This window comes from Lathyrus oleraceus, chromosome 2, assembly GCF_024323335.1.
Source record: "Lathyrus oleraceus cultivar Zhongwan6 chromosome 2, CAAS_Psat_ZW6_1.0, whole genome shotgun sequence".
Classification (NCBI taxonomy): Eukaryota; Viridiplantae; Streptophyta; class Magnoliopsida; order Fabales; family Fabaceae; genus Lathyrus; species Lathyrus oleraceus.
This window is the reverse complement of record NC_066580.1, coordinates 202,636,791-202,652,814: the sequence shown is the minus strand read 5'-3', so window position 1 is coordinate 202,652,814 and position 16,024 is coordinate 202,636,791. Positions and strand designations below refer to the sequence as shown.

At 34.9% G+C, this 16,024-nt stretch overlaps 3 protein-coding genes across 3 annotated transcripts; all 3 read left to right on the top strand.

Annotated features, from left to right (window-relative positions):
* Positions 1–2,226: 2,226 nt before the first annotated feature.
* On the top strand, positions 2,227–3,769 carry LOC127118882 (eukaryotic translation initiation factor 4 gamma-like). The gene is made up of 3 exons (XM_051049121.1): positions 2,227–2,560; positions 2,771–3,228; positions 3,538–3,769. The coding sequence occupies exons 2-3, from the start codon at positions 2,869–2,871 to the stop codon at positions 3,625–3,627; spliced, it is 450 nt and encodes a 149-aa protein (XP_050905078.1). The 5' UTR covers positions 2,227–2,560; positions 2,771–2,868; the 3' UTR covers positions 3,628–3,769.
* A 2,604-nt stretch (positions 3,770–6,373) lies between these two features.
* LOC127118883 (eukaryotic translation initiation factor 4 gamma-like) lies at positions 6,374–7,942 on the top strand. Its single transcript, XM_051049122.1, has 3 exons — positions 6,374–6,707; positions 6,886–7,343; positions 7,654–7,942. Exons 2-3 carry the CDS (start codon positions 6,984–6,986, stop codon positions 7,741–7,743), a joined length of 450 nt encoding a protein of 149 aa, XP_050905079.1. The 5' UTR covers positions 6,374–6,707; positions 6,886–6,983; the 3' UTR covers positions 7,744–7,942.
* A 2,542-nt stretch (positions 7,943–10,484) lies between these two features.
* LOC127118884 (eukaryotic translation initiation factor 4 gamma-like) lies at positions 10,485–12,092 on the top strand. The gene is made up of 3 exons (XM_051049123.1): positions 10,485–10,818; positions 11,077–11,534; positions 11,845–12,092. The coding sequence occupies exons 2-3, from the start codon at positions 11,175–11,177 to the stop codon at positions 11,932–11,934; spliced, it is 450 nt and encodes a 149-aa protein (XP_050905080.1). The 5' UTR covers positions 10,485–10,818; positions 11,077–11,174; the 3' UTR covers positions 11,935–12,092.
* The last annotated feature ends 3,932 nt before the right edge of the window (positions 12,093–16,024 follow it).

Below are 16,024 nucleotides of genomic sequence, written 5' to 3'. Positions count from 1 at the left end.
CCATCTATGAGTTGATAACATCCTCACAGAAAGTTCCATGGTTCTACCTGCAACTTTGAGCTGGTAGCGTGCTTTCGTCTTGGAGTTTAGCACTGATTCCTTTTTCGTCCTTGAGTTGGTGAAGTACCTGCAACTTTGAGCTGGTAATATGCATTCATCTTTGAGTTCGCACATTTTCTGTGATTCCATCTTCGTCTTCGAGTTGATGGAGTACCTTCATCTATGAGTAGGGTATGTTTGATCCTTGTTGAACTGATAGTGTGCTTTCATCTTTGAGTCTGCACAGATAACTTCTGATTTCATCTTCGTCTTTGAGTTGATGGAGTACCTTCATCTATGAGTTAGGTACATTTTGTCCTTCCACCGTCATCTTTGAGTCGGTAATGATAAACATCTCCAGGAGAATATGTTCTAAATTCTTTTAAACACCTTTGTCAATGAATCGGTGGTTGCCTTCAACTTTGAGTCGGCATTTCTCTGTCTACCTCATCAATGAGTTGGTAGTGTGCATTCAACTGTAAGTCTGCACAATGATCCTTAGATCTGATTCTTCATCTACACCATCATCAATGAGTTGGAATTTGATTTCCCTAGCAGTGTTATTATCAATCTTTTGAAGCTTGCCTTCAACTTTGAGTTGGCATGTCCTGTTTACCTAATCAATGAGTGGGTAGTGAGCTGTCAACCATGAGTTAACGCAGTTCGATTCTTATTATGCCCTTGTTATACCTTCATCCTTGAGTTGGTATTCATCTTTTCTGTTACCTCCATCTTTGAGTTGGTAATGTACTGTCACATCAGTACTCTTGTTATATTGATCTTTTCCCACTTTCATCTATGAGATAGTGATGTATCGTCAATATTGAGTCGATATCTCTTTTCCTCCTATTTTCCATCTATGAATAGGTAGTGAATCTTCCCCAGCTGAGTATTCTTAGTGTTTACCTTCATGCATTGAGTCAGTGTATGTCCTTCCCCAGTAGAGTTTGCACTCCTGTGTCTCTGTGTCTGTCTGTCTTTTGCATCATGCATACTTGCATTTGCGGTCAAATTTTATGGCGATTGTCATATTTAATTACCTTACGCCATTCGATAGCCTCCGGCTATCTGGCCTAAGTTAATTATATAGGGGCATCTGTCGCACCCCAAAATTTGACTTTGGCTTTGTTGACCACATCTTGATTAATCTCGTTGTCTCGTATTCATCTCAATTTCTTAAACTTCGCGTGACAACTGGTTTGATTAGGTTTTGTGTGTTTTCGTTGCTTACCGTGTTGTATTTCGTTGTTTTAGCAAAACCTGGCCGATATCGTTGCCTCGTATTTATCTCGCTTATCTCTTTTGTGCGTGGCATCGCTTCGATTAGGTTTTGTGCGTTTTTATCTATTTAATTGTTTGTTTGTCGGTATTTTGACTGTATTTCGAATATATTAGAGTTTTCGTATTGTCCGATTATTTGTGATTGTGTTTGTCAGCGTTTTCGTGATGTCGTGTTGATTTTATTATTGCCTAGGGTTGTTTATTTAATTACGTGTTGTGCCGTGTGATTTAATCGAGTCTGTTTGAGTCGTGTTGTTGATTTTACTGGTTTACCGGTTTACTGGTTTATTGGTTTTATCAATTTGTCTGTTTTGCTGTGCAAATTGTCATCGTTTTTATCGCGTTCGTGTCGCTCGATTTTATCGTATTTTAATCGTGTGCCGTTAATATTATTTGTGCTTAATATTAATTGTGTTTAGTTGTTAATTAGTTTATTTAATTAGGATTAATATTATATTAGTTTATTATTATTATTATTATATATAATATATAAATATGTATTATTAATTTATGTTAGATATTTTTTAGGTTTCTTATTGTTTAAGTAATCTAAATATATATTATTAATTTATGTTAGATATTTTTTAGGTTTCTTATTGTTTAAGTAATCTAAATATATATTATTAATTTATGTTAGATATTTTTTAGGTTTCTTATTGTTTAAGTAATCTAAATATATATTATTATTAATTTATGTTAGATATTTTTTAGGTTTCTTATTGTTTAAGTAATCTAAATATATATTATTAATTTATGTTAGATATTTTTTAGGTTTCTTATTGTTTAAGTAATCTAAATATATATATATATATATATATATATATATATATATATATATATATATATATATATATATATATATATATAGATGTGGTTAGTAAGAAAAAGAGAGAAAGAAAGGAAGGTGGATCAGTAAGGAAAAAGACGTGTGGTGAGAGAAACAGAGAATTGAAAAGAAATATTTTTCCAAAAGCATTACCGTATTTCACTTGTTCTTCATTTTCGGTAACCCAAAATCGTTCCGATTATTCACCGAAACACAAAACCGATTTCATATCTTTGAAGTTCGTTGAGTCCAGGTCACAAATATCCAAGGTTCATTTCATTCCGGCGTCGTTTCACCGATCAAAAGCGACGTTGAAGTCAGGTACTCACGAAGGCAGGCAGCACTGCGTCGGTGACGGTTTCCAGCTTTCGGTCGATCATTTGGACGATCAGAAGTTCATCCTCTTCACACAAGGTAATATTCTACACTTATCTCTGAAATCGGCAAAGTTCCGGCTTGCCGACATGTGTTTTAATATATTATTTATCTAAATATATATATATATATATATATATATATATATATATATATATATATATATATATATATATATATATATTATCTTTGTCTCTGAACCAGAAACCATCCTTCTAACCCTTGAGGAAGCAATTACGGTTTTTGCAGAGTCTTCAATTGACAAGGTCAAGTCTCTGACCATCAACTCTGGCATCAGTGATGATCCCTCTGCTGTAAGGATTCACTAGAACAGAGTGATAAGTTGGATGACCTCTGAAGCCTTCAAGCTGAAAGGCCTCTCTGAACAAGTCCACAATGACTTCATCAGAGACGCTAGGATCAGACTCCAAGAGCGTCTAGCCAGAGAAGTTGAGGAGCGGGCAAGACAGGAAGCTGAAGAGAAAGCAAGACAAGAAGAACTTCAGAGAATCAAAGAAGCTGAAGCCAAAGCTCTTGCTGATGCTGTTGTTGCTGAAGCTGAGGAAAAAGCAAAAGCTGCCGCTGAAGAAGCAGCTCGCCTTGTTGAAGAGTCTGCTGCCAAAAATGATGCACTGACTCAGGGGGAGACCTTCAACTTCGTCCCTCTGGTCCTGAAGACCCTTGAAAAGCTGCAGAAAGAACAACAGGTAGTTTGAGCTAGACTGGACCAACAGGATTCTGTCAATGTCAACATTCAGAACATGTTGTCCTAGCTGCTCCATAGGATGCCTCCACCTCCAAACCCTTAGGCACCTAGGATTTTTTTGTTTGTTACTTTCTAATTTGCTTGTTGCTTTATCTGCTCTGCTTGTTGCTCCTTGTTTCCATATCTGCTTTCTGCGTTTCTGGCTTATGTAAATGTTATATGTCTATATCGACCTTTTTTGCTAAGTTTTTTTGCTAAGTGTAGCACCTCAAATTTGCCCTCCCCATTCATGCATTCATTTCTTTTTTAGGTCATTTATCATTCCATATTGCATTGCACCATGGCAGTCAGAATTGGCATCAAGAGAATCCTTTGTACAAAAGAGCAAGTCTTTCCTTGAGATGAAGGCCACATGATTATTCTGAAGAGCTTATATGAGCTAGGGTTCATTTTGAAGCAGTTTTACCAAGTGGCAGAGGCCCAAATTCAGCAGTGCATTTCCAGGTCATCTGAGGACCATAAAAGTCAACTGTGCAGTCAACTGAGGGCTTTGAGTTGGGGAAGTGAGTGGAAGCATCTCATTCATGTTCATACAAGGCCTATTCATCATGTCAAACATCTATCTTGAAGATTTTGAAGCCAAATCAAAAGTTTCCAAAAATGGAAAATGACCTGTAATTCAAAGTTTCCAAAAATGGCAAGTTTTTGGTCCATATTCAACTTGATTTTCCAACATCAAAGAAGCTTAAAATGGATTTTTGGTGAACATGAAAGTTTAATATCTTTCTCTCCCCTTTTCAAAAAGTCCAAGATCATGATCATCTGATGATTGGTTGAGAAGTTATGGCCAAATGATCACAAAGTGTACATGGAAGTTCAACATGGCATAACTTTGGCTTCAAAACTCCAAATTGGACCACTCTTTTTGCAAAATGCTCCTTGTTACCAATACTTTCCAAATCATTCATTGCCTTGCATGAAAGAAGCTCACATGATCAAGTGTCCATACATGTGCATTTTGGAGGGAAATTGAATAATTTGAATTTGGTGGATCATGCAAGCCTAATACCAATCCAATGTTGCTTATTGACTGATTTTAAGTGGAATTGAGGCATAACATGGCACTGTTCACGTGCACTTTAGCCATGCATAATCACATTTGCATTTTTTGTATTCCACTTCATATTTCCTTAATCCCAATTAACCAATGCCTAATCTTAATTTCAGTATGATTAAGGAGGAGTATATAAGCCTAATGATAACTGTTTTTGCAGAGAACAATTTCAGATCTCAAAAATTTTCATTTCCCTCCCAATTTTCTCTCTCCTCGAATTCCAAAATTCTTCACACAAACCTTGATTTTCTTTGCATATTCTTACTCCTTGTGGAATTTTGAGCAGGATTGAACCATTGGATTGAAGAATTGAGCAAGATCTTGAGCAGAACAAGGGCTTGAACACATTAATGGAAGCTTCAAATTGAGTTGGATCTGGGTGTTTCCAACTGGTAATTCTCGCATCAAGCTTCAAGTCACGGTTAGAGGAGAAGATCTGGAAAGTTTGAAAGCTGTAGCGCACGAATCCAATCACTGCAAGTTCAAGTAAGTGAAAATTCGAGCCTCTCTTTTTGCCAATTCATTGCCATGATTATGTAGATCGTGTTGTGTTGGTGATGCTGATATAATTAGATTTTGATTTGGTTGAATAATGAGCTAGATATGTGGAACTAAAGTTCTGATGTCCATAATGTTTTCGCTCGATCCGGTTGATTCATGGAGTTTTAGATTGAATGATTATGATATTCATGCTCCTGGTTGAAAGAGCTTTCGATCCATGTATGATATGATGAATTCTGGAAATTTTGCATGAAGCTCCACCGGTTTCTCACCGGAGAAAACGACCGGAACCACTGTTCCGGCGTCTCTGCATATTGCCTAGGGTTTTTGCCCTATCAACGTCCACCTGTGCGCTTGCCTGGCTGAATCATTGGCCTACGCTTCTTTGACCGTGCTTGCATGGCATTTGCATGTTGAGTTGGCTTCCACGCGTTTAATGAAACGCAGCGCTTCATGCGCTCTTGAGCCTGGCATGCGTGGGTTCGATTCCCCGCTGTCGAACCCCAAAATTTGACTTTGGCTTTGTTGACCACATCTTGATTAATCTCGTTGTCTCGTATTCATCTCAATTTCTTTAACTTCGCGTGACAACTGGTTTGATTAGGTTTTGTCTGTTTTCGTTGCTTACCGTGTTGTATTTCGTTGTTTTAGCAAAACCTGGCCGATATCGTTGCCTCGTATTTATCTCGCTTATCTCTTTTGTGCGTGGCATCGCTTCGATTAGGTTTTGTGCGTTTTTATCTATTTAATTGTTTGTTTGTCGGTATTTTGACTGTATTTCGAATATATTAGAGTTTTCGTATTGTCCGATTATTTGTGATTGTGTTTGTCAGCGTTTTCGTGATGTCGTGTTGATTTTATTATTGCCTAGGGTTGTTTATTTAATTACGTGTTGTGCCGTGTGATTTAATCGAGTCTGTTTGAGTCGTGTTGTTGATTTTACTGGTTTACCGGTTTACTGGTTTATTGGTTTTATCAATTTGTCTGTTTTGCTGTGCAAATTGTCATCGTTTTTATCGCGTTCGTGTCGCTCGATTTTATCGTATTTTAATCGTGTGCCGTTAATATTATTTGTGCTTAATATTAATTGTGTTTAGTTGTTAATTAGTTTATTTAATTAGGATTAATATTATATTAGTTTATTATTATTATTATTATTATATAATATATAAATATGTATTATTAATTTATGTTAGATATTTTTTAGGTTTCTTATTGTTTAAGTAATCTAAATATATATTATTAATTTATGTTAGATATTTTTTAGGTTTCTTATTGTTTAAGTAATCTAAATATATATTATTAATTTATGTTAGATATTTTTTAGGTTTCTTATTGTTTAAGTAATCTAAATATATATTATTATTAATTTATGTTAGATATTTTTTAGGTTTCTTATTGTTTAAGTAATCTAAATATATATTATTAATTTATGTTAGATATTTTTTAGGTTTCTTATTGTTTAAGTAATCTAAATATATATATATATATAGATGTGGTTAGTAAGAAAAAGAGAGAAAGAAAGGAAGGTGGATCAGTAAGGAAAAAGACGTGTGGTGAGAGAAACAGAGAATTGAAAAGAAATATTTTTCCAAAAGCATTACCGTATTTCACTTGTTCTTCATTTTCGGTAACCCAAAATCGTTCCGATTATTCACCGAAACACAAAACCGATTTCATATCTTTGAAGTTCGTTGAGTCCAGGTCACAAATATCCAAGGTTCATTTCATTCCGGCGTCGTTTCACCGATCAAAAGCGACGTTGAAGTCAGGTACTCACGAAGGCAGGCAGCACTGCGTCGGTGACGGTTTCCAGCTTTCGGTCGATCATTTGGACGATCAGAAGTTCATCCTCTTCACACAAGGTAATATTCTACACTTATCTCTGAAATCGGCAAAGTTCCGGCTTGCCGACATGTGTTTTAATATATTATTTATCTAAATATATATATATATATATATATATATATATATATATTATCTTTGTCTCTGAACCAGAAACCATCCTTCTAACCCTTGAGGAAGCAATTACGGTTTTTGCAGAGTCTTCAATTGACAAGGTCAAGTCTCTGACCATCAACTCTGGCATCAGTGATGATCCCTCTGCTGTAAGGATTCACTAGAACAAAGTGATAAGTTGGATGACCTCTGAAGCCTTCAAGCTGAAAGGCCTCTCTGAACAAGTCCACAATGACTTCATCAGAGACGCTAGGATCAGACTCCAAGAGCGTCTAGCCAGAGAAGTTGAGGAGCGGGCAAGACAGGAAGCTGAAGAGAAAGCAAGACAAGAAGAACTTCAGAGAATCAAAGAAGCTGAAGCCAAAGCTCTTGCTGATGCTGTTGTTGCTGAAGCTGAGGAAAAAGCAAAAGCTGCCGCTGAAGAAGCAGCTCGCCTTGTTGAAGAGTCTGCTGCCAAAAATGATGCACTGACTCAGGGGGAGACCTTCAACTTCGTCCCTCTGGTCCTGAAGACCCTTGAAAAGCTGCAGAAAGAACAACAGGTAGTTTGAGCTAGACTGGACCAACAGGATTCTGTCAATGTCAACATTCAGAACATGTTGTCCTAGCTGCTCCATAGGATGCCTCCACCTCCAAACCCTTAGGCACCTAGGATTTTTTTTGTTTGTTACTTTCTAATTTGCTTGTTGCTTTATCTGCTCTGCTTGTTGCTCCTTGTTTCCATATCTGCTTTCTGCGTTTCTGGCTTATGTAAATGTTATATGTCTATATCGACCTTTTTTGCTAAGTTTTTTTGCTAAGTGTAGCACCTCAAATTTGCCCTCCCCATTCATGCATTCATTTCTTTTTTAGGTCATTTATCATTCCATATTGCATTGCACCATGGCAGTCAGAATTGGCATCAAGAGAATCCTTTGTACAAAAGAGCAAGTCTTTCCTTGAGATGAAGGCCACATGATTATTCTGAAGAGCTTATATGAGCTAGGGTTCATTTTGAAGCAGTTTTACCAAGTGGCAGAGGCCCAAATTCAGCAGTGCATTTCCAGGTCATCTGAGGACCATAAAAGTCAACTGTGCAGTCAACTGAGGGCTTTGAGTTGGGGAAGTGAGTGGAAGCATCTCATTCATGTTCATACAAGGCCTATTCATCATGTCAAACATCTATCTTGAAGATTTTGAAGCCAAATCAAAAGTTTCCAAAAATGGAAAGTGACCTGTAATTCAAAGTTTCCAAAAATGGCAAGTTTTTGGTCCATATTCAACTTGATTTTCCAACATCAAAGAAGCTTAAAATGGATTTTTGGTGAACATGAAAGTTTAATATCTTTCTCTCCCCTTTTCAAAAAGTCCAAGATCATGATCATCTGATGATTGGTTGAGAAGTTATGGCCAAATGATCACAAAGTGTACATGGAAGTTCAACATGGCATAACTTTGGCTTCAAAACTCCAAATTGGACCACTCTTTTTGCAAAATGCTCCTTGTTACCAATACTTTCCAAATCATTCATTGCCTTGCATGAAAGAAGCTCACATGATCAAGTGTCCATACATGTGCATTTTGGAGGGAAATTGAATAATTTGAATTTGGTGGATCATGCAAGCCTAATACCAATCCAATGTTGCTTATTGACTGATTTTAAGTGGAATTGAGGCATAACATGGCACTGTTCACGTGCACTTTAGCCATGCATAATCACATTTGCATTTTTTGTATTCCACTTCATATTTCCTTAATCCCAATTAACCAATGCCTAATCTTAATTTCAGTATGATTAAGGAGGAGTATATAAGCCTAATGATAACTGTTTTTGCAGAGAACAATTTCAGATCTCAAAAATTTTCATTTCCCTCCCAATTTTCTCTCTCCTCGAATTCCAAAATTCTTCACACAAACCTTGATTTTCTTTGCATATTCTTACTCCTTGTGGAATTTTGAGCAGGATTGAACCATTGGATTGAAGAATTGAGCAAGATCTTGAGCAGAACAAGGGCTTGAACACATTAATGGAAGCTTCAAATTGAGCTGGATCTGGGTGTTTCCAACTGGTAATTCTCGCATCAAGCTTCAAGTCACGGTTAGAGGAGAAGATCTGGAAAGTTTGAAAGCTGTAGCGCACGAATCCAATCACTGCAAGTTCAAGTAAGTGAAAATTCGAGCCTCTCTTTTTGCCAATTCATTGCCATGATTATGTAGATCGTGTTGTGTTGGTGATGCTGATATAATTAGATTTTGATTTGGTTGAATAATGAGCTAGATATGTGGAATTAAAGTTCTGATGTCCATAATGTTTTCGCTCGATCCGGTTGATTCATGGAGTTTTAGATTGAATGATTATGATATTCATGCTCCTGGTTGAAAGAGCTTTCGATCCATGTATGATATGATGAATTCTGGAAATTTTGCATGAAGCTCCACCGGTTTCTCACCGGAGAAAACGACCGGAACCACTGTTCCGGCGTCTCTGCATATTGCCTAGGGTTTTTGCCCTATCAACGTCCACCTGTGCGCTTGCCTGGCTGAATCATTGGCCTACGCTTCTTTGACCGTGCTTGCATGGCATTTGCATGTTGAGTTGGCTTCCACGCGTTTAATGAAACGCAGCGCTTCATGCGCTCTTGAGCCTGGCATGCGTGGGTTCGATTCCCCGCTGTCGAACCCCAAAATTTGACTTTGGCTTTGTTGACCACATCTTGATTAATCTCGTTGTCTCGTATTCATCTCAATTTCTTTAACTTCGCGTGACAACTGGTTTGATTAGGTTTTGTCTGTTTTCGTTGCTTACCGTGTTGTATTTCGTTGTTTTAGCAAAACCTGGCCGATATCGTTGCCTCGTATTTATCTCGCTTATCTCTTTTGTGCGTGGCATCGCTTCGATTAGGTTTTGTGCGTTTTTATCTATTTAATTGTTTGTTTGTCGGTATTTTGACTGTATTTCGAATATATTAGAGTTTTCGTATTGTCCGATTATTTGTGATTGTGTTTGTCAGCGTTTTCGTGATGTCGTGTTGATTTTATTATTGCCTAGGGTTGTTTATTTAATTACGTGTTGTGCCGTGTGATTTAATCGAGTCTGTTTGAGTCGTGTTGTTGATTTTACTGGTTTACCGGTTTACTGGTTTATTGGTTTTATCAATTTGTCTGTTTTGCTGTGCAAATTGTCATCGTTTTTATCGCGTTCGTGTCGCTCGATTTTATCGTATTTTAATCGTGTGCCGTTAATATTATTTGTGCTTAATATTAATTGTGTTTAGTTGTTAATTAGTTTATTTAATTAGGATTAATATTATATTAGTTTATTATTATTATTATTATATAATATATAAATATGTATTATTAATTTATGTTAGATATTTTTTAGGTTTCTTATTGTTTAAGTAATCTAAATATATATTATTAATTTATGTTAGATATTTTTTAGGTTTCTTATTGTTTAAGTAATCTAAATATATATTATTAATTTATGTTAGATATTTTTTAGGTTTCTTATTGTTTAAGTAATCTAAATATATATTATTATTAATTTATGTTAGATATTTTTTAGGTTTCTTATTGTTTAAGTAATCTAAATATATATTATTAATTTATGTTAGATATTTTTTAGGTTTCTTATTGTTTAAGTAATCTAAATATATATATATATAGATGTGGTTAGTAAGAAAAAGAGAGAAAGAAAGGAAGGTGGATCAGTAAGGAAAAAGACGTGTGGTGAGAGAAACAGAGAATTGAAAAGAAATATTTTTCCAAAAGCATTACCGTATTTCACTTGTTCTTCATTTTCGGTAACCCAAAATCGTTCCGATTATTCACCGAAACACAAAACCGATTTCATATCTTTGAAGTTCGTTGAGTCCAGGTCACAAATATCCAAGGTTCATTTCATTCCGGCGTCGTTTCACCGATCAAAAGCGACGTTGAAGTCAGGTACTCACGAAGGCAGGCAGCACTGCGTCGGTGACGGTTTCCAGCTTTCGGTCGATCATTTGGACGATCAGAAGTTCATCCTCTTCACACAAGGTAATATTCTACACTTATCTCTGAAATCGGCAAAGTTCCGGCTTGCCGACATGTGTTTTAATATATTATTTATCTAAATATATATATATATATATATATATATATATATATATATATATATATATATATATATATATATATATATATATATATATATATATATATATATATATATATATATATATATATATATTATCTTTGTCTCTGAACCAGAAACCATCCTTCTAACCCTTGAGGAAGCAATTACGGTTTTTGCAGAGTCTTCAATTGACAAGGTCAAGTCTCTGACCATCAACTCTGGCATCAGTGATGATCCCTCTGCTGTAAGGATTCACTAGAACAAAGTGATAAGTTGGATGACCTCTGAAGCCTTCAAGCTGAAAGGCCTCTCTGAACAAGTCCACAATGACTTCATCAGAGACGCTAGGATCAGACTCCAAGAGCGTCTAGCCAGAGAAGTTGAGGAGCGGGCAAGACAGGAAGCTGAAGAGAAAGCAAGACAAGAAGAACTTCAGAGAATCAAAGAAGCTGAAGCCAAAGCTCTTGCTGATGCTGTTGTTGCTGAAGCTGAGGAAAAAGCAAAAGCTGCCGCTGAAGAAGCAGCTCGCCTTGTTGAAGAGTCTGCTGCCAAAAATGATGCACTGACTCAGGGGGAGACCTTCAACTTCGTCCCTCTGGTCCTGAAGACCCTTGAAAAGCTGCAGAAAGAACAACAGGTAGTTTGAGCTAGACTGGACCAACAGGATTCTGTCAATGTCAACATTCAGAACATGTTGTCCTAGCTGCTCCATAGGATGCCTCCACCTCCAAACCCTTAGGCACCTAGGATTTTTTTTGTTTGTTACTTTCTAATTTGCTTGTTGCTTTATCTGCTCTGCTTGTTGCTCCTTGTTTCCATATCTGCTTTCTGCGTTTCTGGCTTATGTAAATGTTATATGTCTATATCGACCTTTTTTGCTAAGTTTTTTTGCTAAGTGTAGCACCTCAAATTTGCCCTCCCCATTCATGCATTCATTTCTTTTTTAGGTCATTTATCATTCCATATTGCATTGCACCATGGCAGTCAGAATTGGCATCAAGAGAATCCTTTGTACAAAAGAGCAAGTCTTTCCTTGAGATGAAGGCCACATGATTATTCTGAAGAGCTTATATGAGCTAGGGTTCATTTTGAAGCAGTTTTACCAAGTGGCAGAGGCCCAAATTCAGCAGTGCATTTCCAGGTCATCTGAGGACCATAAAAGTCAACTGTGCAGTCAACTGAGGGCTTTGAGTTGGGGAAGTGAGTGGAAGCATCTCATTCATGTTCATACAAGGCCTATTCATCATGTCAAACATCTATCTTGAAGATTTTGAAGCCAAATCAAAAGTTTCCAAAAATGGAAAGTGACCTGTAATTCAAAGTTTCCAAAAATGGCAAGTTTTTGGTCCATATTCAACTTGATTTTCCAACATCAAAGAAGCTTAAAATGGATTTTTGGTGAACATGAAAGTTTAATATCTTTCTCTCCCCTTTTCAAAAAGTCCAAGATCATGATCATCTGATGATTGGTTGAGAAGTTATGGCCAAATGATCACAAAGTGTACATGGAAGTTCAACATGGCATAACTTTGGCTTCAAAACTCCAAATTGGACCACTCTTTTTGCAAAATGCTCCTTGTTACCAATACTTTCCAAATCATTCATTGCCTTGCATGAAAGAAGCTCACATGATCAAGTGTCCATACATGTGCATTTTGGAGGGAAATTGAATAATTTGAATTTGGTGGATCATGCAAGCCTAATACCAATCCAATGTTGCTTATTGACTGATTTTAAGTGGAATTGAGGCATAACATGGCACTGTTCACGTGCACTTTAGCCATGCATAATCACATTTGCATTTTTTGTATTCCACTTCATATTTCCTTAATCCCAATTAACCAATGCCTAATCTTAATTTCAGTATGATTAAGGAGGAGTATATAAGCCTAATGATAACTGTTTTTGCAGAGAACAATTTCAGATCTCAAAAATTTTCATTTCCCTCCCAATTTTCTCTCTCCTCGATTTCCAAAATTCTTCACACAAACCTTGATTTTCTTTGCATATTCTTACTCCTTGTGGAATTTTGAGCAGGATTGAACCATTGGATTGAAGAGTTGAGCAAGATCTTGAGCAGAACAAGGGCTTGAACACATTAATGGAAGCTTCAAATTGAGCTGGATCTGGGTGTTTCCAACTGGTAATTCTCGCATCAAGCTTCAAGTCACGGTTAGAGGAGAAGATCTGGAAAGTTTGAAAGCTGCAGCGCACGAATCCAATCACTGCAAGTTCAAGTAAGTGAAAATTCGAGCCTCTCTTTTTGCCAATTCATTGCCATGATTATGTAGATCGTGTTGTGTTGGTGATGCTGATATAATTAGATTTTGATTTGGTTGAATAATGAGCTAGATATGTGGAATTAAAGTTCTGATGTCCATAATGTTTTCGCTCGATCCGGTTGATTCATGGAGTTTTAGATTGAATGATTATGATATTCATGCTCCTGGTTGAAAGAGCTTTCGATCCATGTATGATATGATGAATTCTGGAAATTTTGCATGAAGCTCCACCGGTTTCTCACCGGAGAAAACGACCGGAACCACTGTTCCGGCGTCTCTGCATATTGCCTAGGGTTTTTGCCCTATCAACGTCCACCTGTGCGCTTGCCTGGCTGAATCATTGGCCTACGCTTCTTTGACCGTGCTTGCATGGCATTTGCATGTTGAGTTGGCTTCCACGCGTTTAATGAAACGCAGCGCTTCATGCGCTCTTGAGCCTGGCATGCGTGGGTTCGATTCCCCGCTGTCGAACCCCAAAATTTGACTTTGGCTTTGTTGACCACATCTTGATTAATCTCGTTGTCTCGTATTCATCTCAATTTCTTTAACTTCGCGTGACAACTGGTTTGATTAGGTTTTGTCTGTTTTCGTTGCTTACCGTGTTGTATTTCGTTGTTTTAGCAAAACCTGGCCGATATCGTTGCCTCGTATTTATCTCGCTTATCTCTTTTGTGCGTGGCATCGCTTCGATTAGGTTTTGTGCGTTTTTATCTATTTAATTGTTTGTTTGTCGGTATTTTGACTGTATTTCGAATATATTAGAGTTTTCGTATTGTCCGATTATTTGTGATTGTGTTTGTCAGCGTTTTCGTGATGTCGTGTTGATTTTATTATTGCCTAGGGTTGTTTATTTAATTACGTGTTGTGCCGTGTGATTTAATCGAGTCTGTTTGAGTCGTGTTGTTGATTTTACTAGTTTACCGGTTTACCGGTTTATTGGTTTTATCAATTTGTCTGTTTTGCTGTGCAAATTATCATCGTTTTTATCGCGTTCGTGTCGCTCGATTTTATCGTATTTTAATCGTGTGCCGTTAATATTATTTGTGCTTAATATTAATTGTGTTTAGTTGTTAATTAGTTTATTTAATTAGGATTAATATTATATTAGTTTATTATTATTATTATTATTATTATATAATATATAAATATGTATTATTAATTTATGTTAGATATTTTTTAGGTTTCTTATTGTTTAAGTAATCTAAATATATATTATTAATTTATGTTAGATATTTTTTAGGTTTCTTATTGTTTAAGTAATCTAAATATATATTATTAATTTATGTTAGATATTTTTTAGGTTTCTTATTGTTTAAGTAATCTAAATATATATTATTATTAATTTATGTTAGATATTTTTTAGGTTTCTTATTGTTTAAGTAATCTAAATATATATTATTAATTTATGTTAGATATTTTTTAGGTTTCTTATTGTTTAAGTAATCTAAATATATATATATATAGAGATGTGGTTAGTAAGAAAAAGAGAGAAAGAAAGGAAGGTGGATCAGTAAGGAAAAAGACGTGTGGTGAGAGAAACAGAGAATTGAAAAGAAATATTTTTCCAAAAGCATTACCGTATTTCACTTGTTCTTCATTTTCGGTAACCCAAAATCGTCCCGATTATTCACCGAAACACAAAACCGATTTCATATCTTTGAAGTTCGTTGAGTCCAGGTCACAAATATCCAAGGTTCATTTCATTCCGGCGTCGTTTCACCGATCAAAAGCGACGTTGAAGTCAGGTACTCACGAAGGCAGGCAGCACTGCGTCGGTGACGGTTTCCAGCTTTCGGTCGATCAGAAGTTCATCCTCTTCACACAAGGTAATATTCTTCACTTATCTCTGAAATCGGCAAAGTTCCGGCTTGCCGACATGTGTTTTAATATATTATTTATCTAAATATATATATATATATATATATATATATATATATATATATATATATATATATATATATATATATATATATATATATATATATATATATATATATATAATAGACAAAGATAATATATATATATATATATATATATATATATATATATATATATATATATATATATATATATATATATATATATATATATATATATATATATATATATATATATATATATATATATATATATATATATATATATATATATATATATATATATATATATTTTTGTCTATTATATATTATTTGTCTAAATGTACATATATATTATTTTTGTCTACTATATATTTATTGTCTAAAATATATATATATATATATATATATATATATATATATATATATATATATATATATATATATATATATATATATATATATATATATATATATATATATATATATATATATATATATATATATATATATATTACTTTTGTTTACTAAATATTGTTTATCTTTTATTATTATTTTTCATATATGTTTTATTTAAATGTTAGTTAAATTAATTATTTGTTTAAATGTTTATTTTAATTAAATGTTTATTTATATCAAATGTTTATTTTGTCTAAAGTAAATGTTTATATTGTTTTTTATATTTGTTTATGTTGTTACTAACCGTTTCGTTTCAGTTTCAGCTCGATTAACTCCACTAACTATTCGTAATACTAACTATTCATAGCTAACTGTGTTGTAATAATTTACTTTCTCGCATTTTTTAAGTTCTGTATTGTGTGTTTAATCGTATTGTTCACGTTTTATGTTAAAAAATCGAAAAATCCAAAAAATAGAAACCCGATGCGATTCCAACGGTCGCCGTTTAAGAAACCCTTTTCACACACTCATAAGCTTACTCTTGGGCTTTCCTGTAATGAGCCCATTTATTTATTTCTTTAGGGTCTAGG